Source organism: Telopea speciosissima, chromosome 9 (assembly GCF_018873765.1).
Source record: "Telopea speciosissima isolate NSW1024214 ecotype Mountain lineage chromosome 9, Tspe_v1, whole genome shotgun sequence".
NCBI classification, from domain to species: Eukaryota; Viridiplantae; Streptophyta; class Magnoliopsida; order Proteales; family Proteaceae; genus Telopea; species Telopea speciosissima.
In genome coordinates this window covers 37,067,966-37,094,667 of record NC_057924.1, presented here as the reverse complement: position 1 = coordinate 37,094,667, position 26,702 = coordinate 37,067,966, and the positions used below count along the sequence as shown (strand labels likewise).

The 26,702-nt window shown below is 41.4% G+C and overlaps 1 protein-coding gene across 1 annotated transcript; it reads left to right on the top strand.

The window, feature by feature from the left end:
- The first annotated feature begins 15,171 nt into the window (after positions 1–15,171).
- On the top strand, positions 15,172–15,719 carry LOC122638864. The gene is made up of 2 exons (XM_043831713.1): positions 15,172–15,565; positions 15,662–15,719. The coding sequence occupies exons 1-2, from the start codon at positions 15,258–15,260 to the stop codon at positions 15,717–15,719; spliced, it is 366 nt and encodes a 121-aa protein (XP_043687648.1). The 5' UTR covers positions 15,172–15,257.
- The last annotated feature ends 10,983 nt before the right edge of the window (positions 15,720–26,702 follow it).

The window sequence follows — 26,702 nt, the reverse complement described above, 5'->3', positions numbered from 1 at the left end:
TGTCATAAGCAAATTACAAGAAATGACTATGGTAGCCAATGCCTACCGTATCATAGAAACATCAGACCAGGCCGTCGCTGATCTCCTGTCTTGAGGATTCACCAGCCAACTCAAAGGATGGTGGGACTATGTCCTAACCATTAACCAAAAACATGACATCCTAACTGCAGTTCAAACAACTTAGGATAGTGTCATAATAATTGAAAATGGCAGACCTGTTGAGGATGCCGTCAACACTTTAATTTTCAATATACCCAAATATTTTTTAGGAGACCCATCTAGGTTACAAGATAGGTCCTATGAACATTTAACAAATTTAAGATGCAGAAAGCTGCATGACTTCAAGTGGTACAAAGACATCTTCATGATGAAGGTGTTAACCAGAGAGGATGCAAATTCTCCTTTCTGGAAAGAAAAATTTATAACTGGTTTACCAAGTGTCTTCTCTGAGAAGATCAAACAAAGACTTAGAAAAGAAAATAATGGTGAAATCCCATACCAAAACCTAACCTATGGTGATTTAATAAACACCATCCATGAAGAAGGCATTGCCTTTTGTACAGACCTCAAATTAGCAAAACAAATGAAAAAAGAGACTAAGTCTTATAAAGAACTAGGTGGTTTCTATGAACAATACGGATTCCCGGTTCCCAAACGTCCTTCAAACAAGAAGGATAAAACACATAACAAACATTTTAAGAACAAAAGAAATTTTAGAGAAAAATACTCTAAAGAACCAACAAAAGAATTTTATACCAAACCCAAGTATCCAAAGAAGAAGAGGTTTCAATCCAAGAAACCCCAAGAAGAAACAAAAGATAAACCATCAACAAGTTTCGACAAAAGAAAATTTTTTAACTGTGGCAAATTGGGCCACATTGCAAAGTATTGCAAGGCAGCCAAGAAAGTTAGCTTGCTAAACCTGGACCAGGAAACCCAAAACAAAATATTCAAAATATTCGCCGAGTCTGACTCAGACTCAGATGACTCGGAAGACGAAGTCTTCCATGATGTCAATCAAATCAACTAAGACACCGAGTCTAGCAGTGACTCTGAACCTGATGCAGTTGCATGCAACTGTATCACAAATGCCATTAATGAGTATTCTTCTTCTGAAGAATGCTCTGAACCCAAAAGCATCGGAATGATTAGGCAATCATTCTTTGATGCAATTGAACAAATTGCTGATGTCCAAATCAGAAAACAATGTCTAGAAGAAGTCAGACAGGCTTTAGAAGACAATAAAGAAAGGCAAAAGCCTTATGACATTAATCAAGTATTCAAAAGATTTGACAAACAAAAATATGTTGAAAAATCAGATAAAACAAGAATAACAAATCTTGAATTAACTACTCAAGAATTAAAAAGAGAAATTAAAGAAGTCAAAGAAGAACTAATTAAACTCAAAGGGAAAGCCAAACAAGCCCCAGAGAATCTGGAAACAGAAACAAGTTACGTGGAGAGTATCTCTCCTCAAAAATGGTTTGTCAAAGTCAATATGACTATTGACTCATCATACAAATTGACTTTTGTGGCCCTGATTGATTCAGGAGCACAATTAAACTGTATCCAAGAGGGACTTGTCCCTACCCAATATTATCAAAGGACCAAACAGAGGTTAACCATGGCCAGTGAGGCCTACCTCGATGTCCAATACAAGTTACCAGAAGTCCACATATGTAACCAAGGGGTATGTTTCAAACAACCCTTCATTTTGGTCAAAGATCTTGATAGTCAAGTAATCCTAGGACAACCCTTTATAGAGCTGATCAAACCCTTCAAAGTTACAAAACTAGGATTGACCACCAAGATAGGAGGACAAAAGATTAGCTTCGAGTTCTTAGAACCCTCCGATGTGGAACAAATTAAAAATCTAAAAACCCTAGCTATTACAAAAGACCCCTCCATCAATAGAATCAAATCTAAAGAAAAGCATTTAAAATTCCTAAAATAGGAAATAATGCACATAAAAACTGTAGAGACCCTACAGAAAAAAGAAACACAAGACCAAATTAACAAGTTAAAAACCCAAATTGAAAATAACTTGTGTTCAGAATTCCATGATGCCTTCTGGCATAGGAAAAGACACATAGTCAAATTACCCTATGAAAAGGAGTTCTCTGAAAAGAACATCCCAACCAAGGCAAGACCAATCCAAATGAGCCAAGAGCTCCAAGAAACCTGTAAAAAAGAGATCCAAGATCTCTTAGATAAGAAACTAATCAGGAAGAGCCGATCACCTTGGAGCTGTGCGGCCTTCTATGTAAACAAGAACTCAGAAATAGAAAGGGGAACCCCTAGGCTAGTAATTAATTACAAGCCCCTGAATGAGGTCCTTCAATGGATCAGGTACCCAATCCCAAACAAAAAAGGCCTGCTCCAAAAAATACACCAAGCAAAAGTGTTTTCACAGTTTGATATGAAATCTGGATTTTGGCAAGTCCAAGTTCATGAACAAGATCGATACAAGACTGCTTTCACAACACCCTTTGGCCATTACGAATGGAACATAATGCCATTTGGATTGAAAAATGCTCCTAGTGAGTTTCAAAACATCATGAACGATATCTTCAACCCCTATGGCCACTATGCCATAGTATACATAGATGACGTTCTGATTTTTTCAGAATTTGTAGACCAGCACTTCAAATACCTTAGGAGCTTTTATCAAGTCGTTAAAACAAACGGGCTAGTCCACTCAAAGAAGAAATGGACTTATTCCAAACCAAGATCAGATTCCTAGGACACTATATTCACAAAGGGACGATAATCCCCATAGAAAGAACCATAGTGTTCGCAGACAAGTTCCCAGATCAAATTTTAGAAAAGAAATAACTACAAAGATTCTTAGGAAGCCTGAACTATGTCAGGGACTTCCTTCCTTCAATAAGCAAGATTTGTGAACCCCTTTACCAAAGGCTCAAGAAGAAAGCCCCTGCTTGGGGAGAGCCACAAACAAAAGCCGTTCAAGAAATCAAAAGATTGGTTAAGGAAATTCCTTGCCTAAACCTAGCAAATCTTGACTTTCCCAAGGTTGTAGAAACTGATGCCTCAGACCTAGGTTATGGAGGTATCATCAACAAGTAGACCAAGGAAAAGAAAACCTTGTCCAGTTTACCTTTGGACTATGGAACAATGCTCAAAAGAACTACAACACAATTAAAAAGGAAATCCTTTCCGTTGTTTTGTGTATCCAAAAATTCCAAGGTGATTTATTAAACAAAAAATTTTTAGTAAGAGTAGACTGCAGTGCAGCAAAACAAGTTTTAAAAAATGATGTTCAAAATATTGCATCAAAACAAATTTTTGCAAGATGGCAAGCTTTGCTTTCAAGTTTTGATTTTGACATTGAATACATCAAAGGAGAGTTAAATTCAATCCCTGACTTTCTCACCCAGGAATTCTTACAGGGACCAAAGGCCATAAACTCCATTAGAGCCATGCCGCCCAAAGAAGACAACCCCCTCTCCAGAGTCAAATCAAAAGCCACCTATGCAAAGGCTCCCCCGCTAACACAAATAGCAAGTTCCTCCCAAGATACTTCCCTTATACCTTTCTCCCATGTGGTAGTAGGGACATCCCAAACAGTTTCAAAACCAAGTTCCTCCAAAATAATAGCCAACATCCCCACTCAAAGATCAGTCCACCAACCACCAAGGCCAACTCCAAAAGCCCAATACATCAACAAAGGCATCTTCCAAGACCTTTTTATCCTAGAAGACCACTATGTCCAAAAATGTACCTCCGCCGCAGATATTGCGAGGAGACTCTTCTACCAAAACTGGCATTTCTACTCTCCAAACCACACAAAAACCCAAGAATTCTATGAGTTTATTCTTGTAGATACTGATTCAATATGGATCAAACAAAACTTTGACAAGACTGACAAGGCTCTGGTAACCCATTCCTCAGTTACCATCCTCAAGATCATCAGTGCTGAAGACTGGGGTACAGGCCCCCTTTCCCAAAGGAATTTCTCCCAAAATTTCACTCCCAAAAGCTTTCACTATTTTGACTATGTGGATGCCTGGCAACACGCATTCCTGTGGCAAAACCAAAAGGGAAGACACTCGTGGTTCTTCTGCTTCGACTACAAGTTCAACAGTCAAATCCCAAATTGGTTCTCAAGATGGTGGCATACCTATGGACCAATTAAGGAAATCCTTCCTGCAACTCTCATGGAGGTGTGTGCCAAGTTTTGCGAGGTTACTCAAAAGGTCCCCAGACAAGCAGACCTTCTAAGGTTCTTCCTACAGTGCTACCTCGCGTGGATTATGTACTGGGAGTACCAGGTTCAAGAAATGGAGACCCAAGAAGCAACCTTGCCAACCTTGGCCAGGATTTTTTATTTCAAATGGTGGGACGGGTGCAACATCACCCACTGTACCATGGAGAAAATCATCAAAGCGATTACTGGGCTCAAGCCCATTCCTAAAGTAGCCCAGTCCCAAGCTCCTAATGAAGAGGTTCGTCTCAAAAGGAAGCAGTTGGAATAAGAACTGGCCCAACTCGGCCCAGCAAGTGATGAAGAAGAAGAAGAAGAAAGGTTTAGTATGGCCTCCTTCTCCTCCCAGCATCTTCACGAGGGGCAGTTTGCCCAGGACCCAAATGAGCAAGACGACCTGCTCACTCAACAAGGAGAATCAGTCTCCTCAGCTCACTCCACAACAAGAGGTCGTGGAAGAAGACGTGGCAGCATTGTCAGCCAGCCACGCAGATCAAACAGGACCCGATAAGGGCCCCATAAAAATAAAAAATAAAAATAAACACCAAAAGACTATTTCAAAACCCGTGGACCTGGGTCATGGATCCTAGCCAAAGGTCAATCCGGGCGACCCGTAAGGGAAAAGGATGACTACGTTAGTATGACATAAGGCTGATGCCTATCATACTATTGCCATAACTCGGCAATTCAAATCATTGAGTTCAAACAGTGTGTACACAAAGTGGAAAATAGTCTGTCTCTCAGACATGGAATGCCACGTGTCCCCACTATTCCTTTCACTCCAAGACAAGAGAACTTTCGGTAGCTTTGCCCCTTAAGTCAAAAGATTCTTTCTACTTTCGGTGGGTAGGCCCCAGTTGCCTTCAAAGTCGAAAAGCAGCCAACAAGTCACAGCAACCCCAGCCGATAGGCCCTCGTGCCTCCAGAAGATTCCTTTCGGATAAGGCTGAAGCCAAAGGACCCAAGACCCTTAAAGAAGACCTCTCAGTCTCTTGGAATAGGAGGAAGTTTTGGAAGGGAGAAGCAGCTCTGCAACTCATCTTCAAGCTTCGATCAAAATCAGAAATCCTAAGTAGGATTTCAAATTTTAATTTTATTTTTCAAGTGGTAAAAGACTCTTCGGAGTCCAAGTCCTGTACAAGTCAAGTTCAAGTCCTGTAACTGAAGATCTCCATTAAAGGATCTTCAACAAGTGTTCGTCAAGATTAAGCCTTTATCTCAGGCTTCAAGTTCCCTCACCAACGTACACCAGTAAGTTACCCTATAACCTTACTTGTACACCCAAGCTCCTTCTACCCCAAACTCTGTAACTAAGATTCTCTCCAAGAAATAAATCAAATTTATTTTTCAAATATTTCATATCTCAAATTGGTCGGCTCAGCCTCCTTCAAAGCACAGCAGAAGGCTACCTACAAAATGGTAGACCGACGAGGGTTACCCCCTCCGAGTGCAGCGATCGGTCCTATATTTATGACTGCAGCACCTGCTAAGCACACATAAAAGTTTATATTTCTGCAATTTTACTTCAAGTTTTATTTTTCCGCTTTGTTTTTCTCTGCTTGTTCATCATAAAAGTCACAATTTTAAGTATGTATGTATTTCCTTTTAGCTTTTGTTCCTATGAGTTTTACTTTCTAGTTTGTGGGTGTAATGGGGAATGTATCAGAACAAACTTATGTATGTATATATTATCATCATTCCCACATTGCTACACTTTCTCTTTTATTATTATAATTGTAGTTTATCTACGACACTCTGATCTTGCATATGGTAAAGTGATGAATGTGGGACCATGAATGTAACAACTGCTTCTAGATCCGTGGGGTTTGGTGGATTGCTGTTATGCAATTCGGGTCACCTACCCAATCCTCCCAGGGGGTGGTTTGGGGTGTGACATGAGCAGTGTTAATCCTTGGTATGTAATGTACTCATGACTATGTCGATCATTAATGCGACGAGTCACCCGGGTAATGAGTCACCGAAATAAAGGTGTAATGTCCAATGGTTTTCCCTGAGCCCCTCATGTCAATCCAAATATCCTCAATAGCTTTCCCAATCGCTTCCCGTTGGACCGCATCATCCATGATCCTAAGGAGAACGTCAAAGCAACGTCATTAGGTGTCTTTTTTCATGACATCATCTCAGGTAATAAGGGTACTATGGGATTAATATAATCCACGTGGCTCACACAGTTACAAAGCAGGGATCCATTTGGTCACTCTCATAATCGGTCAATATAAGCACATGCAGTATGATATGCATGCTATGGCATAACTCCCACTAGGGTGGGCATGTCACTCCTAGTAAATAAATGCCATGCAAATCTTAGTCTAGTTGCTACTCTAAGCGCCTAACTTGAGTTTCTAGCATAGTCGCCCACATGGTTTCTGCCTATAACCTCAAATCTGGCTTTCAACAGGCGACTTAGAAGTGTGATATCTTCTAAGTTGGACCAAGTAAAGGTCTCATCTTAGCTCTAACTAAGGCGCTGTTGAGCACACATGCTCATAGGCTCATCTCGCTCATTACACTCAAGCGTCGAGGTGAATCACCCGTGTGAGTGGGTCGATTCAATGCCTGGTGACATCTTTACAAATAATGAATGTATACACACAAGATTACTCAAACAAATATATGATCATTAATAAATGTAAGAGAAATACAAATAAATGTCCATCACTAACAAAGTGTTGCCAAAGAAAATACATATCAAATCTGCCTGAGTCCCAAGTTCCTAACGTGGACTAGGAAAACATCTCAGGCAATGGGCTTAGTCAATGGATCAACCAGCATATTGTCAGTGGAGATATGCTGCAGAACAACTTCACCTCGCTCTACCATGTCTCAAATGTAGTAGTACCATATGTCAATGTGCTTGGCTTTTCCATGGAATTTGGGGTCCTTTGTAAATGCAAGCACTGCCGTCTTGTCACAATGCATAAGCACAGCGTCGTCTGAGTGAGCAGAAACACTAAGTCTCTACAAGAACCTTCTAAGCCAAATGGCCTCCTGTACAGCTGCCGAACATGCGACATACTCTGACTTCATTGTGGATAGGGCGATGCAGGTTTGTCTCTTGCTACTCCAAGTAACAGCCCCGCCTCCTAAGACAAATGCATACCCCGAAGTAGACTTGCACTCATCTCCATCACTAGCCCAATTAGCATCACTATTGCCTCTCAGTGACAAGTCTAAACTACTGAAGGTGAGCGAGAAGTCTACAGTCCCACGTAGGTATCAAAGGATTCTCTTCACTACCTGCCAATAAATTGGCCCTAGGTTACTCTGGTAACGACTCACCATGCCAACAGCAAAGCAAATATCTGGACACATGCACATCATTGCGTACATTAGACTTCCTACTGCCGCTGCATAGGGTATTTTGGACATTTGGTTTCTCTCTTCATCACTCTTAGGGCATTGGTTTAGGCTCAAAATGCATGCCTTGTCCATTAGAGTATCACTGGGTTTTGAGTTGTTCATATGGAATTGCTCCAGGACTTTCTTTATGTAAGTCTCTTGAGACAAACTAAGAAGTCTCCTAGCGCGGTCCCTCACAATCTTCACGCCCAACACAAAGTTGGCCTCACCCATGTCCTTCATCTCAAAAGTAGAGGTCAACCACTCTTTAGTGGTGACAATCATTTCAATGTCATTCCCAGCCAACAAGATGTCATCAACATATATGGATAGGATAAGAAACCCTGCCTTGAACCGTTTAACATACACACAATGGTCATCTTCAATCATGTCAAAACCTGTGGTGGTAATGGCATGGTGAGATCTAATGTACCACTGCTTGGACGATTGCTTGAGGCCATAGATGGAACGTTTGAGATGGCATACTTTGCGCTCATGTCTCTTCTTCTCAAAGCCCACAGGTTGAGCCATAAAGATCTCCTCGTCCAGTTCTCCATTGAGAAAAGCAGTTTTAACGTCCATTTGGTAGAGTTCCAAATCCAACTTTGCGACAATGGCAAAAATGAGGCGTATGGAGGCCATTCTCACCACAGGGGAGAATGTCTTATCATAGTCTATATCCTCCTTTTAGGTATATCCCTTCGCCACAAGGCGTGTCTTATACTTGTCAATTGATCCATCTGCCTTTCGCTTAACCTTCAGGACCCACTTGTTCCCGATGGCCTTGTGCCCAGGTGGAAAATCAACTAACTCTCAAACTTGGTTTTTACTCATAGAACTCAACTCGTCTTCCATAGCAGCTTACCATATTTCTTTAGCTAAAGAAGAGAGCACCTCACTCACTGAGGCTGGCTCATCCTCATCCCTCAAGACACAGACGAGGCAGCATCCCCTTCAATCTCAAAATGACGTCGAGGAATGTGTCCATGTGCACTTTTATGCGTAGAGGGTTCTTGACCTGCGGGTTGCATGCTCCCACTAGGTAACACACTCCCACTAGGTTGATGATCACTCTCATCCTCTCTGGAGATTTCTTGATGAGTGTTTAATTCCTAACCCTCGCCAAGAGTAGGTGAAACACTTTCATCAGTCTCTATCTCAAGAGATCAAGGTCTCTGCTAGCGTCACTAATGCTAGGGAAATCGATCTCTAAAAAATCCACATTGCGAGACTCACTCTCTATCATTCCTCTATCTTGATGTTCACCGTACACTACATAGCCTTTTGAGGTATTGGAATATCTTATAAAGATACTCTTTTTAGCTCTAGGGCCAAGTTTCCCAAATTTATGGGAGGTACTATGAACATATCCTGCACAACCCTATGGTCGCATATGCCCCAAAGTGGGCTTTGTGCCTTTCCATAATTCATAGGGAGTGGAAGGAACTGACTGTGATGGCACACGATTAAGGAGGTAGGCAGCGATCAACATAGCATCCCCTCAAAAAGATCTTGGGAGGTTGGCCTATGCCATCATTGACCTAACCATATCTAAAAGTGTTCTATTCCTCTGCTCTGCAACATCATTTTATTGTGGGGTGTTGGGAATAGTAAGCTGTCTGGTGATTCTTTTTTCTTCACACATCTCTTTAAATTGATCTGATGAATACTCGTATCCTCGGTCAGTGCGTAGAACTTTTAAACTCTTGCCTTGTTGATTCTCAACCTTTGCTACAAAGCGTTTGAAGCAATCTAGCACTTTATAGCGGTGAGCGATTAGATACACATAATCATATTACGAATAACCATCGATAAAGGTGAGAAAGTAGGAAGCACTATGACGTGCCTTCACATTCATTGGTCCACAGATGTCCGAATGGACAAGCTCTAGGGTCTGGGTTGACTGTTTAGCCTTTCCAAAAAGCTTTCGGTGGGCCTTACCCGCTAAACAGACCTCACATGTCGGTAGGTTGACTTTAGCGAGTGAGCCAAGAAGGCCTTCTCTAGCTAGCCATTCCATCCTATCTCGACCTATGTGTCCTAGTCTAGCATGCCAAATAATTGAATCAGAACTAGTATTAGAATCAACTATAAAAGATGAAGCGGAAACAATAGGAATTATCAAATCTAATTTAACAAAACCATTCTCAAGTCTACAATATCCAAAAACACTACCATCCAGTCATATCTCAAATGAGTCACCATAAAAAATAAAACAATATCTTAAAGTCAATAATGCAGTAACAGAAACTAGATTATGCTAGATTTCTTGTGCGTATAGCACATCATGAAGTAGCAAGATGAGCCCAGTGCGCAAGGTGAGCTGGTAGGTACCAACTCCTCGAACTGCTTCACTTGTGCCATTCCTCATGTAGATACTTTGGACGCCATACGAAATCTTTCTATAATCTAGGAACCCTCCTCGATCTCGCGCTATGTATCTTGTTGAACCTGTATCCACAATCCAATCAGATTGGATTTGGGCAACCAAAATATGTGTACATGCAAAAGTATAATGAGAGAGGGGCAGAAATTGTACCTTCTTCGCTTCAGTACAGTCACGAGCGAAGTGCCCCATCTTTTAGCAGGTATAGCACTTGACCTTGGTGATATCTTTCTTTCCACCTCGCTTGCCACATTGGCCCTTGGTGGTCTTATGCCCAGTTGGTGCAGCGTTGTAAGTTTGGTCCTGATTCCCAGTGGTCCTCTGTCTCTTGCGCTTAGACCCATTCTTGCGTTGCCCCACTTAGGTGACAAGGGCCTATGATTGGGTCACCTCTAGGCACTCCGCCTGTAGTTCCACATGAGCGGCAATGTCATTAAATATCTTGACAGTGTCATTATGTGTTAGGACTATCTTCATTTGCTCCCAGGAATCAGGCAACGTCCTAATGACGGCTTGTACTTCCTGCTCATCGGTAAGGTGTATCCCTGCATCATCTAATTTTTGGATCATGTCTTCCACGACCCTGAGGTGTTCAACCATAGTGTGTTTGGGGTCCTTATGATGCATCTCAATCTTCAAGTTCATGGTCCTAAGTCTGGTAGTGGATGTACGACCATAGTCGAGCTTAACCTGGTCCCACATGGACTTGGCTATCTCGCACTTCTCATACTGGCCGATAAGATCATTGTGCATCGTGCTTAACATAAGAAAGCGCGTATTATGATCTCTCTTAAACCAATTGTCGTAAGCCTCTTTTTCTTGACGGTGACGGGCGATAGTATCCACTTTGGGTGGGGCCATTTCAATGGTTAGGAATTCTAGGTAATCTTGCTCATTAAGCAAGAACTTGGCCTTACGATGCCACATGTCATAGTTGGTGCCATCCAACTTGCTACCTTGCTTAAGGTTAGCAACTACACTCTTAGAGGCCATCACTACAATGTGTAAGGGAGGACATTTAGTATATATTCATAAACCCAAAAATTGTTCAAGGAACCCTAATTAAAATTAATGGTTCCCTTTCCCACACGGTGAGACCAAAAACTTTGCTAGGATCGTAATCAAATCTCACATGTATAGGTCTGGGAACATATACTTTTAACTGATTTCGAAACAAAGCATAGGAGGCAATTACATCTTCTAACCACTATTAATGCGTCATACAATCGAGTGCACAAAGGACTCATTAAAGAGACCCGGGTTGGTACTTGAAGTGACATGCTGAGTCGATACTAGGTTATGATACGCAATGCAGTAGGCTCCCATTACATGGCTTCTCAAAAAATATTAAAAATTACAACTGGCTCTTTACATTTAAGAATCCTATTACAAACTACTGGCGAGCACTGCACTTTGTATCACTTCCAGGTACCAACTCTAATGCACATACATCTCCAAATAAAACATATCACTATGTAAGTACCAAATCCATCCCATGAAAAATAAAAATAATAAAAAATCACATGGTGTGCATGGGATGGAGTGTTTGACAGCGTTACCCTGATGGTAGCGTCAAATCTGTTTGTACTGCAATGGGGGGTTGTAATTGCTAACTTAAATTTGCAAGCATCTAATAGCAAAAATAAAAAGATAATTAAAACCCAAAAAAAACGGCCCAGTACCATAAATATAAACCCATTAGGGAAAAAAAAAGAAAAAGAAAGGGGTGAAGGGATTCCCACTTCACCCATCTCCTTCCCCAAAAAACCCTAAAATCAAAGTTTAATTAAAAAAAAACTTAACTTGCCCACCTTCTTTTTTTATTTTGTGGTTAGCTGGGCATGGCGGCAGTAATCGAGGGCCAAGGCCTGCTGCTGCTGTAACCATGTATGCTACCTTGTGGCACACAGCTACGGTAGCCACTGGCCGCGGCCTGCTATTGCCATGGATGTGCCCAGAAGCCCAGTGCAGACAAGCATATGGCAGAAGTGAGAGAGAGAGAGAACAGCCAATGCAAATCAATTCTTCTTGTTGACTTTTCAAAAAGGTTTTTTTTTTAATTATATATTCAAACTTTTGAAAAGATAAAACATAATGACTTTTCAAAACGTAATGATTACTTTAAAAAAAAAAAAAGGAAAAGCAATCATTCATATAATTTTTTTTTAAACATAATATTTTGCATCTGATAAACAAAACAAAAATTTGGGGATTTTTAGATCGGTAATCCGACCCAAACAAAGCGCATAACAAACTGATGCGCGCACGACAGGCTACTGTGCTATGTAGAACGGTGGGAGCCAGCGGTGGTGCATGCTGGCTCGGCAGCGTGCACTATCGTTGATTATAGATTAAAAAATCCCAAAAAATTGCTAATGTTCATCGTAAATCTCTCTCGTCCCAAATCAAAAACCAGAGTGAACCAAAACCTTAATGGCTCAGATGCCAATGTTAGCATATAAGCATTCCAATCCATTAAACATAGAGGTTTAGATCTTACTTGAAACGAGTAGAAACACAGCGGAAGGGACAATCGAACACGGCTTACGATTACGAATGCTTCACGGTCTCTATAGGCTTCTCCGCTTCAGAACTCCACACCACAAAACCCTAGACAAAGATGGAATCCCAAAGGAAAACACAGAACTTTAAAGAGTGGGAGAGACCGTACTAATTATCTGTCACTAGGGTTTAAGCCAACATATATTTCTAGGCTAATACCCTGGGCACCCCTTCAATCCGATTCCCTCTGGGACTCTAAAGGATAAGAGAAGCAGAGAAGGGATCAGTTACATAAGTGATCGTCCCTCTCTCTCTCTCTCTCTCGTTTGGGCTTGGCCGGTCTACCCCATGTGGGCGAACTGGTTGGATCCGTGGCCAATCCATAATTTACATATTTCAATTAATTAAATAGGTTAATGAGAAGGGGTAACTTCTCTACTTGTTTAGACAGCATCAGTATGGCAGATCTCCACTGGACTGAAAATTTTTTTTTCCATTTCACCCCCTGCCAAAACTAAAATGTTTTGGCAAAATTTCTGTAATTTTGGTGAAATTTTGAACATTGCACCTTATATATGGATTCTCTTAGTCAACACGGATGGGAGCTTACTATTTTTATTTAAGTTTTCTTCCATTTTTGTTGAAGTTTACTTGTTGGAGGCCCATGAACAAGCTCAATGGAGTCTACAGAATAATGTTTTTCAGTATGTGTCTTATGGAAATTATTGTTTCAACTTTTGCTTTTATTACTGCAGAGGAAAATTGAATGCCAAAATTTTTTGTGTCAATATTTTTTTTTGTTTTACCAGTTACGTGTGAAAACTATGTCTAGGAGTTGGATTGAAAGATCAAAGGATCCATCCTTTAGATTGTTTGCACTATACATTCAGGAGGTCGACAAATTCCTAGACTATGCATTTTCTAATGCAGCTTGTGGGGCTCAGATCTTATGCCCATGTGTAAAGTGCATAAATCAACTTTGGAAAAATTGGACTAAAGTGATCGAACATCTGGTCTGTGATGGATTTTTAAGGAATTATACAATTTGGCATTGCCATGGGGAAGCATCATCTTCACACACCCCTTTGAGTGAAACTCTAGTGGAACTTGACACATCAGATATCTCTGATGTTACAGATAACATGGTAAATGAGATGTTGGGAAGAAATGCAGATGAAATGATTGCGAACGATGCCATAGGTGTACATATAGAGAGGGCAAGCTTAGAAACAAAGAAATATGAACGGTTGATGGAACATGCTAATTTACCATTGTATCCAGGAAATGAAAAAATTACAAAACTGTCTTTCATTCTTCAGCTTTATCATATTAAATGTCTTTGCAAGTTGAGTGACAAAGCATTGTCATTGTTGCTTGACTTATTGAAAGAGGCATATCTCAAGCCGAACTCGTTACCGAAGTCTTTGTATGAAACTAAGAAGATTATTAAAGACTTAGGCCTCAATTATGAGAAGATTGATGCATGCTGCAACGATTGCATGTTGTATCGTAATGAGGCAGCAAATGCCACGTCCTGTTATAAATGTGATGCATCAAGATATACAACAGCCGAGAAGAAGATCCTAGTTAAGATATTACGTCATTTCCCTTTAATTCCAAGGTTTCAAAGGTTATATATGTCGTCTAAAATATCATCTGATATGAGATGGCATCATGAAGAGTGTATAGACGACCAAAAGTTATGATACCCAGTTGACTCTAAAGCATGGAAGGAGTTCAATAGGCTTTATCCATTTTTTAGTGAGGACCCTCATAATATCAGACTTACGCTTGCAAGTGATGGATTCAATCCATTCAAGATGAATAGCTCAAAGCATAGTACATGGCCTGTTGTAGTAATCCCTTGCAACTTCCCACCATGGATGTGTATGAAGGCTCCTAATATGATTCTTACATTGCTTATTCCTGGACCAAAACAACCTGGGAATGATATAGACATATATTTGCAGCCATTGATTGATGAGTTAAAAACATTGTGGGATACTGGTGTTGAGACTTATGATGCATATAAGAAGGAAATATTTAAGCTACGTGCATGCTTGTTATAGACCATTAATGATTTTTCGGCATATGGGAATCTCTCAGGTTGGAGTATGAAAGGTGCTTTGGCTTGTCCATGTTGCAACAAGAATACTGATTCACATTGGCTAAAATATGGAAGAAAACACTGTTGCTTGGATCATCGTCGATTCCTTCCTCCTGATCACAAATTTCGTTGCGATAGAAGAAGTTTTGATGGTCATGAGGAACATAGAGTGCAACCAAAGACACCTTCTGGTTTTGACGTGTTGGAATAGTTGTGGGGTGCTCAGTTTCCCCCATTTGGCAAGGATGATATTGACAAGAGTGGGATGAAGAGAAGAAGGGGATTACAACAGCCAAAGCTCCCACTTAACTGGAAGAAGAAGAGTATATTCCTTGATTTTCCATATTGAAAAAATAATGTTGTTTGTCACAATTTAGACGTGATGCATATTGAGAAGAATGTTTGTGATAGTATCATTGGCACATTGTTAGATATTAAAGATAAGACGAAGGATCATGTGAATGCACGTCTGGATTTGAAAGAAATGAAAATCCGTGTTGACCTTCATCCAAAGATTATTGAAGGCAGAGATAGTCATTTTACCTCCAACATACTACACTTTGTCCAAAGAGGACAAAGAGGTGTTCTGTACAATATTAAGTGTTGTGAAGGTTCCAAATGGCTATGTTGGTAATATCTCACGTAACGTGTAAGTCAAGGAGAGGATAATATCAGGAATGAAGAGCCATGATTGTCATATTATGATGCAACAACTTCTTCCAGTCGCCTTGCGTAGTGTTTTGCCCAAGAATGTTGGTAAAATATTGATTGAGTTATGTGAGTTCTTTCAGAATTTATGTAGTAAAGTTGGTTCGGAGGAGGATTTCAAGAGGCTTGACCAAAGTGTTGTTGTCTTGATGTGTAACCTCGAAAGGTATTTTCCACCAGGATTTTTTGATGTTATGGTGCATTTGATTGTTCATTTAGCCCAAGAGGCAAGCTTGGCTGGTCTTGTACACTACCGTTGGATGTATCCAATCGAAAGGTCAGTGTTTAATTATTATTTTGTATAATAATACACCATATTCATGGTTTATAAAACTCTTGACTTAATATTCGTCACAAATGTGAATTTTTGTAGGTTCCTCAAGCAACTTAAAGACTATGTTTGCAATAGTAGTCGACAAAGGGCTCGATAGCAGAAGGATATATTGCGGAAGAATGTTTAATAATTGGGAAGTTTACGTTTACCACCCCTGGGGTTTCAAACAAGTATACCTACTACCCCTCGAATTTCATCTATTTCATAAACCTCCCCTGTATTTTGAAAGATTCTTACAAATGTACCCCTATCGTTAGATGAGAACAGTTAAGTGATGATGTCATCACCCAAATATTATCTAAATACCCATAATACCCTTATAGACATAGCCTTACAGTAGTAATTTTTTTAATTCCCAACTAACCTTGGGTCCACTCATACCTCACCCCTATTGCCGTCAAGTCCCTTGCACCTTCGGCGACCATTACAGCTCCGACTGACGTCCCCTTGAATCTCCGGTGACCTATTTCTAGCAGATGGTAATCTTCTTCTTCTTCTTCTGACCGTGGGTAGATTTTAAGGCCAAACCCATAAATCTCCAATGTATCATCTCCTGCAAACTCCGGTGGAAACGAAGGTCTTCATCTCGGCAAAGGTAAGTGTAAACACTATCAACACAGACTACGATCAACTTGATTTCCTCCTCTTCAAGTGCAATGGATATCGAAAGGTAATTCAACTTCAAACCCAGGTTGTGATGCTGAATCTATGAACTCAATTGATTCATTGAAAATTTCTTTTGAATTTCTTACGTTAAATTGGATGCAATTTTTGTGAACAACAATAAATTTAGTGGCAAAATCCCTAACAATCCTATCATTTTCCTTCCTCCTCTTATCTTTTTTTCTCGTTATCTCTCAGATTTTTGAACAATGTGAATTGCCTAATGTCCTCTCTCCACATATATCTATGATTCTCAATAACAGATGAAGATAAATTAGAATGGAATCGTCCAAGTCATCTTATGTTTCTTTTTCTCTGGCGGAATTTCATTATAGAGCAATGTGCTTTGGTTTCCTTTATGATTCTCTTCATATTGTTGTGAAATTAGATACAATAGGATCCACGGTACATCTTCGTCAATTTTCTCCTATTTCAAAGATTTTAAAACCAAAAAATAAAAGGTTAGGTTTCCTTGGTATTTCCAATTTTTCCTCACCGATTTTCTTCTCCATCTTTCATCATTTAAATGGAAAACAATGGGAAAGCAATAAGACTTAAGACTGGTTTTTTTGTTGAATAAGGTGGATCAGAGCACAATAGTCGATCTTTAGGATGAAGAAATTGACATTCAACAGTCAAAACCCTAGGGATTTTTGACTGATTTGCTGGAAAAGGTTGAGAATGGATACCTGAAAGGAACTTCATCAGGGCCTAGTTGTTTGTCTCAGTGGCAGTGGTGGTGGTGGTGGACCAAAGTGAACGGTGGAGGCGGGCAGATGGGTTCCAGTGAGAGCAGAGTTATAGGAAAGGGGTTCCAGGAAGAAGAAGAAGAAAGAAAGGTATTTTGGGCATACCTCGTGCATCTCACCTCTGGCCTTGTATTCTTGAAGTTTCTTCAACCCTTAAGAACGATGATGCTTCCTGAGATCTAGCGATGGATTCCAACCCGGTTGAGTTAAATAAAGCAAGGGAGAAGGGTCTACAATTTTTAATTTTTTAATTTTTTTTTGGGGAATTGTTTCCTTTGATGGAGGAGGGAGGAGAGAGGAGAGAGGAATTTTCCTTTGATGGAGGAGAATGGGCAAAACTGTCATTTCCTTTCAAAACTAACAGAGTTAGTACTCAGAGGTATAGAAGTAATTCTTAAAATTCTAGGGGCTGTAGACGTAATTGTTTGAAAGCCTAGGAGTGGTAGATGTAATTTTCCCTTAATAATTTATTCTAGATACTTTGAAGATGTTGAAATAAGGTTGAATTGACCAACCAGAAATTATGTTACATTGGATGTAGAAGACCCATATTCTATATTCTCAAGCATAGGTCGACCCATAGGGAAGTGTGAATTGTTGCGTCTCTAATTGAGAGAAAGGAATCAAGCGCATCGGTGTGTGCTAGTCCATTACAAAGGAATAGATGAATACCAACAGTAAGTACGAAATAAAGATTGGATTCCATTTTGCCAATTTCCTCAATATTGTATTTAATATGTATATGTTAAAGAGTAATTGAATAATATTTTTTTTGGCCTCACTCAATTGTAGACTCCACCTGAAAGAAATCAAAAGGCGGTTAGGTCATAGCTCTCATCCCAAGAAGGTTATGGATTTGCATGATAGGGATTTTCCAAAATGGTTCAATGAGCATGTAAGTGTGACAATGATGTTAGTAGAGTTTTGGTTTTCTGCATTAGGTTTTCATGGACGATCCTCTAAGAGAGGATCGACCGCCTAATCTGCCGCCAGTTGGGAGGGTTGGTCAGTCGGTTTCCTTTGCTCCGGTGGTGTCACGCTCTCTTTCTACAGGTTTGACCCTAGTTGATTTGGAGATCAAGAAACCTGCAACATTTTTTGGGGAACCTGCTATTTTTTTCTCGAAGGAGGAAGTAGAGAATTCGGAAGTCTCCTTCAGATCTTCGTTGATTGCTAAGTGTACCTATGGAAGGCCTTTGTTATTTGATTTTAAAACCTACTTGTAAAAGGCTTTATTCATTGCTGGAGATTTGATCATTTCTTCCTTAGACCCTAGGCATGTTCTGCTCAGGTTTGTGAACCACACGGATTATGTTAAAGCTTGGATGAAAGAGCAGATACATATCAAAGGTCTCTTGGTTAGATTCATGAAGTGGACATCGGAGTTTAAGTTGGGATGGGAATCCCCTTTTGCCCCAATCTGGATCTCTCTGCCTGGGCTTCCAGTGAATTTTTATCAAGGCAATTATCTTCTATTGGACTAGATAATTAGGATGTTATTCATATTCTTTAGCAATCGGTTACAAGGAGTATATATAGGGGATTAGAGAATCCCAAAGAGGTCAAGATCACACATGTGATAATAGGAAACGGTCCATATCACATGTGGCTATACAAGGTAAGAGGATATACACAAATCAATGTATACATGATAGGAGATATACAATTAGAAGGGAACTAATATAGCACGTTCCAAGAGTGAGAATGGCTATATTGGTCAATACACCCCCTCAAGATGAAGATCCGGTGGGGCGGATCTTTAGCTTGTCTCTCATGAACTGAAACCGTGTGGAGGGATTTCGCAGCAACCCATTCACGAACAAAGTGGAAGTCAATTTTCACATGCTTGGTGCGAGCGTGGAAAATTGGATTTGCCGATAGATAAGTAGCACCTATATTGTCGCACCATAGAATAGGCGCAGTTGTTTGAGGAATCCCAAGTTCTTTGAATAGGGCCTGTAACCAAATTAATTCAGCTGCTGCATCGGCAAGGGCTTTGTATTCGGCTTCAGTTGAGGAGCGGGACACAGTTTTCTATTTCTGTGAGTTCCATGAAATTAGATTGGGTCCCAAAAATGTAGCATAGGCCCCTGTGGATCACCGATCAGTAGGACTGCCTGCCCAGTCCGCATCTGTGTATGCCTGAAGAGTCATGGACGGTGATCTATGAAATAAAAGTCCATGAGACATAGTACCCTTGAGATATCTAAGAATCCTTTTGACAAGGCTCCAATCATCATTCGTGGGGGAATGCATAAATTGGCAAACACAGTTTACCGCAAAGGCCACATCTGGTTGAGTGAGCGTGACATACTAAAGAGCACCCACTATAGATCTGTAGTGACTGGGGTCCGAATAAGATACACCCCCTAAATCTGATGACTTAGAGGAAGTGGACATCGGTGTAGATTTGGGTTTACAGTCTTTCATGCCTGCACGATCAAGAAGATCAGATATATAGCGTTGTTGAGAGAGAACCAGCCCCCCATGATGATGAGACTCTTCAATGCCTAAAAGTAGTGCAACGGCCCCAAATCTTTGATAGAAAATTCTTTGGCCAGGCTGGCCAACAATGCCGAGATATTGGTCTGAGAATCACCAGTGACTAATATATCATCAACATATATCAACACATAAAGAACCGAACTGCCCTGCCTAGAAATGAACAAGGATGTGTCAGTCTTGGATGTAGTGAAACCAGTAGATAAAAGGAACCTGAACAATCTTTGGAACCAAGCCCGAGGTGCCTGTTTAAGGCCATAAAGAGACCAATGCAGCCTACAAACATGGGCCGGATTGGACTTGTCTTCAAAGCATGGTGGTTGGACCATGTAAACCTTCTCTGCCAACTCACCATGGAGAAAGGCATTCTGTACGTCAAGTTGCCTGATGGGCCAGCCTTTAGATACTGCTAAGGATATAACTGTGCGGATGGTGGGTTGCTTTACCACAAGACTAAATGTTTCACCATAGTCCACCCCCTACTGTTGATGAAAGCCTTTAGCAATGAGACGGGTCTTGTACCATTCAATTGACCCATCAGCCTTCCTTTTAATACGAAAGACCCACTTGCAACCTACCAAATTCTGACTTGGGGACGGTAGTACTAAACTCCATGTGCCATTTCTAAGGAGAGCATTAAATTCTTCAGCCATGGCAGTGCGCCATTCTGGAACCCTGACAGCCTGCGAAAAACATGTTGGTTCAATGGGTTGGGCTGGTGAGGTAGGAAGTGAGTGATGCGCTGCTTTGTGAGAACGCAAGCGCATGGGATGATGGGTAGGCGGTAGTGGTGGGTTATGGTTAGGTGGATCTTGGTAGAGATCCACAAGGGTGCGAGTGCGGTGGGGTGGTGATGGAGGGCTGGACACAGGGCTTGGTATCTGGCTTGGATGCCCAAGTGGAGGTGAAAACGGTGGTGCAGGCTAGTGGGGCGATGGGGTCTAGTTTGGTGGGTTGGGTGAAGGTGGTGCGATGGTTGGTGGTTATGTGATGGGTGGAGTGGTGGGTACGGCAATGGCAAATGGGTGGTGGGTACAGCAGCCCAAGGTATTGGAACCTGTTGTGATGGCGGTGTTGTAGGTGGGAGTGAGGCAAAAGGAAAAACATTTTCAAAAAATGAAACATGTCAAAAAATTTGGATTTGACCACTGGACCGATCCAGGCACCTATAGGCTAGATGAGAGGGACTGTAACCCAAAAACACATACGGTGCAGATCTATAGTCCATTTTTTACACATTGTAAGGACGGAGAAGAGGAAAGCACAGGCAACCAAAAACACGTAGGAATGAATAGTTTGGAACACGATGGAATAGAAGTTGGTAGGGAGAGACCCCCGAAGAGACATGGGAAGGTAAGCGGTTAATTAAGAAAACCGCAGTCTCAAATTCAAAGATCCAATAGGTGTGAGGAACTGAAGCATGAGCCAACAAGGACAGTCCTATTTCTACAATATACCGATGGCGACGTTCCACTGCACCTTGCTGCTCATGTGTATGAGGAGCAGAGAGGCGGTGGAAGATCCCAACATCAACAAAAAATTTTGGTGAGGTCCAAAATTCCCCACCCCAGTCCGTTTGAACAGATTTAATTTTTCGATCAAATTGTCTTTCAACCATCTTTTGGAATGCAATAAAAATTCCAAAAACTTCAGATTTGTGAACCATTGGGTAGAACCATATGAACTTAGAGTAATCATCAACGAATATAACAAAGTAGCGGTGTCCAGCAGGGGAGGGAGTGGGGGAAGGATCCCAAACATCACTAAAAATGAGTTCTAAAGGAAATAAACTTCGAGAAAATGTTTCGCCCAAAGATTGGTGACAAGCTTTACCCAATTGACATGTAGTACATAAATTATTTAAGGAAGAATTAAAGGATGATAAATTCTTATTTTGAACGACATGACTAAGAAGTTGGGCATGAGGATGGCCAAGGCGACAATGCCAACCATCAAGAAAAGTGCGACAGGTAATGTGAGCCGAAGGAGAGGTGCGCATAGACGATGGAATGGTGTAAAGACCGCCATCACTCAGACCGGACAGAATTGTAGTTTTGGTTCTCCGATCCTTCACAAAAAAACAAGATGGATGAAATTCAAAAAAGACATCATTGTCAGTAGCAAACCGATTGACAAAAAGGAGAGGTTTAGAAATTGAAGGGACATGCAAAACATCAGACAAAAGAAAATTACATGATGAGGAAGGAGAATGAATAGATGTTGTACCAATATGAGAAATGGAAATACCCTTACCATTGCCAACCTGCAGAGAATCTGAACCAGTGTAAGGGTCATATGATGATAAGGCATGGAGATCGGGTGTCTCATTATGGGCTGTGCCTATGTCTGGGTACAATGGAAGTGGCTGTGTTGGGGCGTAGGTAGGTGTGGGAAGAAGGGGTGGGGCCGATTGGACATGGTAATTTGTGTAGTGGGCTGCGGGAGTGGTGTTGGGCTGATATTGAAAGTGGGAAGGTGGGCGAGAGGGAAATGAAAAATGGGTTGGTGGTTTCAGTTTGCTGTAGCAGTTCAGCATGTCATGGGTATCCCTATTGCACCAATGACACCATAACCTTGTCCCCTGAGATCGACCACGGCCACCTCTACCACGGCCACCACAACCACGCCAAGAGCCACCTCCACGGCCAGAAGAGGGAGGGCGGCTGTCAGTTTGAGATTGGGCCTTTTGTACCTAATTGGCAGAGGGAGGAGTGCTAGTAGCACCACCATCAGTGAGAGCAAGTTTCGACAGTTTAGAACCATGCAAAAATTCATGACTAAGCAGCATCGCATGCAGATCATCATAAGGCAGTAGTGTGGTCCGAATCAGAAGAGAAGAGACAATGTCATTAAAATCCGATTTCAATCCCCTGAAGATGTGGAGATTGAAAGTACTTTGTTGCAGTGGGTGCCCATCAGCACTTAATTCTTCAGATATGGTCTTCACACGTTGAAGGAAAAGGGAGACTGATTCATCAGGCTTTTGCTCCAAATCTTGTAAAGCCATGGTCAAAGACATTATTCGGCTCTCAGAGGGAGAGGAAAATGCAGTGTGGAGGGTTGCCCATATCTCTTGACTTGTTCATTTGCCAAGGATTAAGGGAAAAACTTCTTCAGAGAGAGAAGAAAGGAGTAAATTGTGCAACAAAGAGTCCTGACGTCGCCAAGTGCTTGCAGCAGTGGGATCGGTTGGGCAAGGGGTGGAACCATCTAGATGACCGAATAAGCCTTGGCCATCTAGAAAAGGTTCAATCTGGGTTTGCCAGAACAAGTAGTTTTTAGATATAAGCTTCACCGATAGATAATGATGAGCATGATGAAGAGATGGGGATCCGAAGGGGAGGAGAGCTGTGAGGGCACTGTTGTCCACGGTTGGGGTGGTGGAGTTTTCTTGATCGTTTTCTCCAGCCATGGAGAAGGGAAAAAAAAGAAGAAGATAGGAAAGAAAGCTCGTTTGAGTAACTAGGCTCTTGATACCATATTGGACTAGATAATTAGGATGTTATTCATATTCTTTAGCAATCGGTTACAAGGAGTATCTATAGGGGATTAGAGAATCCCAAAGAGGTCAAGATCCCACATGTGATAATAGGAAACAGTCCATATCACATGTGGCTATACAAGGTAAGAGGATATACACAAATCAATGAATACATGGTAGGAGATATACAATTAGAAGGGAACCAATATAGCACGTTCCAAGAGTGAGAACGGCTATATTGGTCAATATCTTCTATCAATAGCGGGAACGGTAGGGAAGGTCCTTAAAGTGGATAGTGCTACCTCCAATTGCACTCGTACGGTGGCTACACGAGTCTTTGTGGAATTAGATTTGCGTAATCCATCCCCATCAAAAATATGGATCGGATGTGGAGGGAATGGTTTTTTCCAGAAGGTGGTTTATAAAAAAGTCCTATTGTATTATGGTTTTTGTTCCAAGATCGGTCATGGTATGGAGGCCTGCAGAAAGGCTTTTTCATCCAAGGCAAAGACTGATGATCAAAAGGGGAAGGAACCTATCCAAACCGCAGGAACAGAGAGGGAGATGGCGGTGAATCAATCTGTGCTAGTTGTGAATCAAGGGGAGGACGTTGAACCAAAAGATAGGAGAAGGAATGCTCAAGATTTGCACCAAGGAGGAGCCCATGGGACTGCTAGGGGGTCTTTGGAGACCAGCGAGGCATGTTGAAGGGAATTCTAGCCATCTCCTCTCCACTGCCGCGCACGGGGGGGAGCCTTCGTAGGTTCTGGTTGAAGGAGATGCGTTGGGGGTTGCATCCTTGGATGTTGCTGAGGATCAGACAAGGATTAAAGCTGGCCCACATGCGATAATAGAAGAAAGCATGGTGCCACATGCGTTAATAGAACAAAGCTTGGTGCCAATTGATCCTGTGGTGCTAAAGGAGACAATACGGGTTCCTTTTGGGAGGAGCAGGGCTGCTACGGTGGAGGATAGTACACATGTGAGTTTGGTGGAAAGAGGTTCTAGGCTTCATGAAGCTGAGGCTATAGGAGGCTCAAAGCAGGGGGTTTTGGAGGTTATTAGTGAAGAAAGCTCGGGTGAGGAAGAAGAGGTTATACATGGAAGGGTGCTTGCGATTTCACGATCAGTAGGCAGATCTCCTAAGGCTTTTTTTCCAAGGTAGCAGGTTAGGTTGGGGAGCCAACGATGATTTGGCTATGGCCAAGGAGGATGGGCCTCTATTAAAAAGAAGCAATCTGCGGGAAAATCTTAGAGCTTTTAATGCTACGTTGGAGGAGAGATTACACAAGACGTTTGAAAAGATGGAACTAAGAGAGCCTTTGAAGGCAGCAGTAGCAAGTCACAAGAACTTGAAGATTTCGACCTTGAAGGGTGAGGTTCAACGGCGAATTACAAGATCCATGGATCCTAAAAGGCATACCAAGAAAGCTTTTAGATGAACTGCATTTTTTGGAATGCCTGAGGCATAGGTAATAAGCCTACTTGTAGGCGATTAAAAGCTCTGGTGGACATGCATAATGTTGATATTGTTGTTGTGGCAGAGCCAAAAGCTCTATTTTCTAAAGCTAGGAAAACCATGAATAGGATAGGTATGGACTAAGTCTGTTCTAATGGCCATATTTATGGGGATCGATCATGGGTTTTTTGGAAGCGCACTGTGTAGGTAAATGTTTTAGAGGAGCATCAACAGTTTGTCACTTTGGTGTGTTTTGACTCCTCCAAGCCCTTAAGGTGTCTTTTAACCTTTATTTGTGGGGGCTGCAAGGCTATGGATAGGAGAGTTGTAGGAGCATTTGGAGTTTTTTTCCAGAACTTGTATGCTTCCTTGGGCAGTTGGGGGAGATTTCAATGTTGTATTATCCCCTACTGAGAAGGTTGGGGGTCGCCCGACGTGTTCTTTATCTCTTGAAGAATTTGGCAGGTTTGTCAATAATGCAGCTCTTATTGATGCAAGGTATCCGGAAACATGTTCACTTGGACAAATAAGTAGGAGGGAGCTTCCAAAGTATTGGCTCGTCTTGACTGGTTTATTTTTAATAATTCTTGGTTGTCTACCTTTCACTCAAGTCAGGTTAGTCATTTGAGTAGAGAATGCTTGGATCATGCTCCTTTATTGTTTAAGGTTTCTTTGTCTGGTTCCCCCTATATTTCATCTTTTAAATTCCAGCAAATGTTGTTGCACCACCCAAACTTTCATGATTTTGTAAAGGAACAATGGGTTTAGCATACTTTTGGCTCTCCTCTTTTTGTATTGCATATGAAATTGAAAACTCTCCATAGGGGTTTCCATATGTGGAATAAAGAGGTGTTTGGGAATATTCACTAAAATGTCAGGAATGCGGAAGATGAGGTTAGCAAAGCCGAATCCCTCTTTGATCAGTGCTTTAGCACATAGGCCAAGGAGGATTTCAATGTGGCTAAAGATAATCTGCAAAAGGTTCTACTATAGGAGGAGTTTTTTGGAGGCAGAAGTCAAGGGTAACTTGGCTCAAGGAGAGGGGGACCGGAACACTAAGTTTTTTTATGCTATGGTGAATGTAAGAAGGAAGAAAGATGCTATAACCAAAATTAAATCAGGAGAGGGGAGGTGGTTAGAAGAACCTGATGAGGTGAAGGATGAAGCTGTTCAACATTTCTCAAATATTTTCTTTTCTCGGGACAGTATCTTTGATGAGGGCCTGCTTGAATGTATTCCTCAGTTGCTGACTACAGATGATAATGTTGGTCTCTTACCTTCCCCTTCGTTAGAAGAGGTGAAAGATGCGGTGTTTTCCCTCTCTTCTGATAGTGCGCCGGGGCCAGATGGTTTCATTGGGTATTTTTTTACTTCGTGCTGGGAGATTGTTGGAGAAGATGTTTGGGCAGTGGTAAAGGACTTTTTCTCAGGGGGTGCCTTCCTAAAATTATACTTTGGCAAACCTGGTGCTCATCCCAAAAAAAGGGAATCCAGAGGTAATGGCTGATTTTCGCCGAATTAGTCTTTGCAACTTTTCTTATAAGATTATTGTAAAAAATTTCTCCTCTAGGTTAACATTTTTGCTACCTAACTTGGTTGCGGAGGAGCAAGGTGCTTTTGTATAGGGTAGATGCATTCATGATAATATTGCTCTTGTCCAAGAGGCGGTGCAGGATTTGAATAGAAAATCTAGAGGGGGTAATGTTATCCTTAAACTTGACATGGCAAAGGCTTATGATCCTTTAGAGTGGAATTTCCTTTACTCGGTGCTAGCCAAATTTGGTTTTGCAAATGCATGGATTGACTTAATAAAGAAAATCATGGAGAACTGTTGGTTCTCAATTATCTGGGGAGGAAGTCCTACGGGTTATTTTAAGTCTACTCTAGGGCTGCGGCAAGGTGACCCTCTTTCCCCTGCTGTATTTATTCTTGCGGAGGAGGTCCTAAGCAGGGGCCTTAAAAAACTTTTTTTGGAAGGAAGGGCTGCCTTTTTCCATTTGCCTAGAGGTAGCCTGGGAATTTCTCACTTATTGTTTGCCAATGACACTCTTATTTTTACCAAGGGGTTGAAAAATTCTTTAAAGCAGATCATTGGGTTTCTTGGCAGGTATGAAGGGTTCTCTGGACAACTAGTTAATAAGCAGAAGAGTTGTTACATTATGAGTGCCAAAACCACTGAAGCAAGGTCTCAAATGGTGGGGAATGTTACAAGGTTTGTCAGAAGGT

Coding starts and splice junctions, on each gene's coding strand:
- LOC122638864 (XM_043831713.1), top strand. CDS start 15,258: ATGAAGAGCCATGATTGTCATATTATGATGCAACAACTTCTTCCAGTC. Junction 15,566..15,661: donor TGGATGTATCCAATCGAAAG/GTCAGTGTTTAA, acceptor GAATTTTTGTAG/GTTCCTCAAGCAACTTAAAG.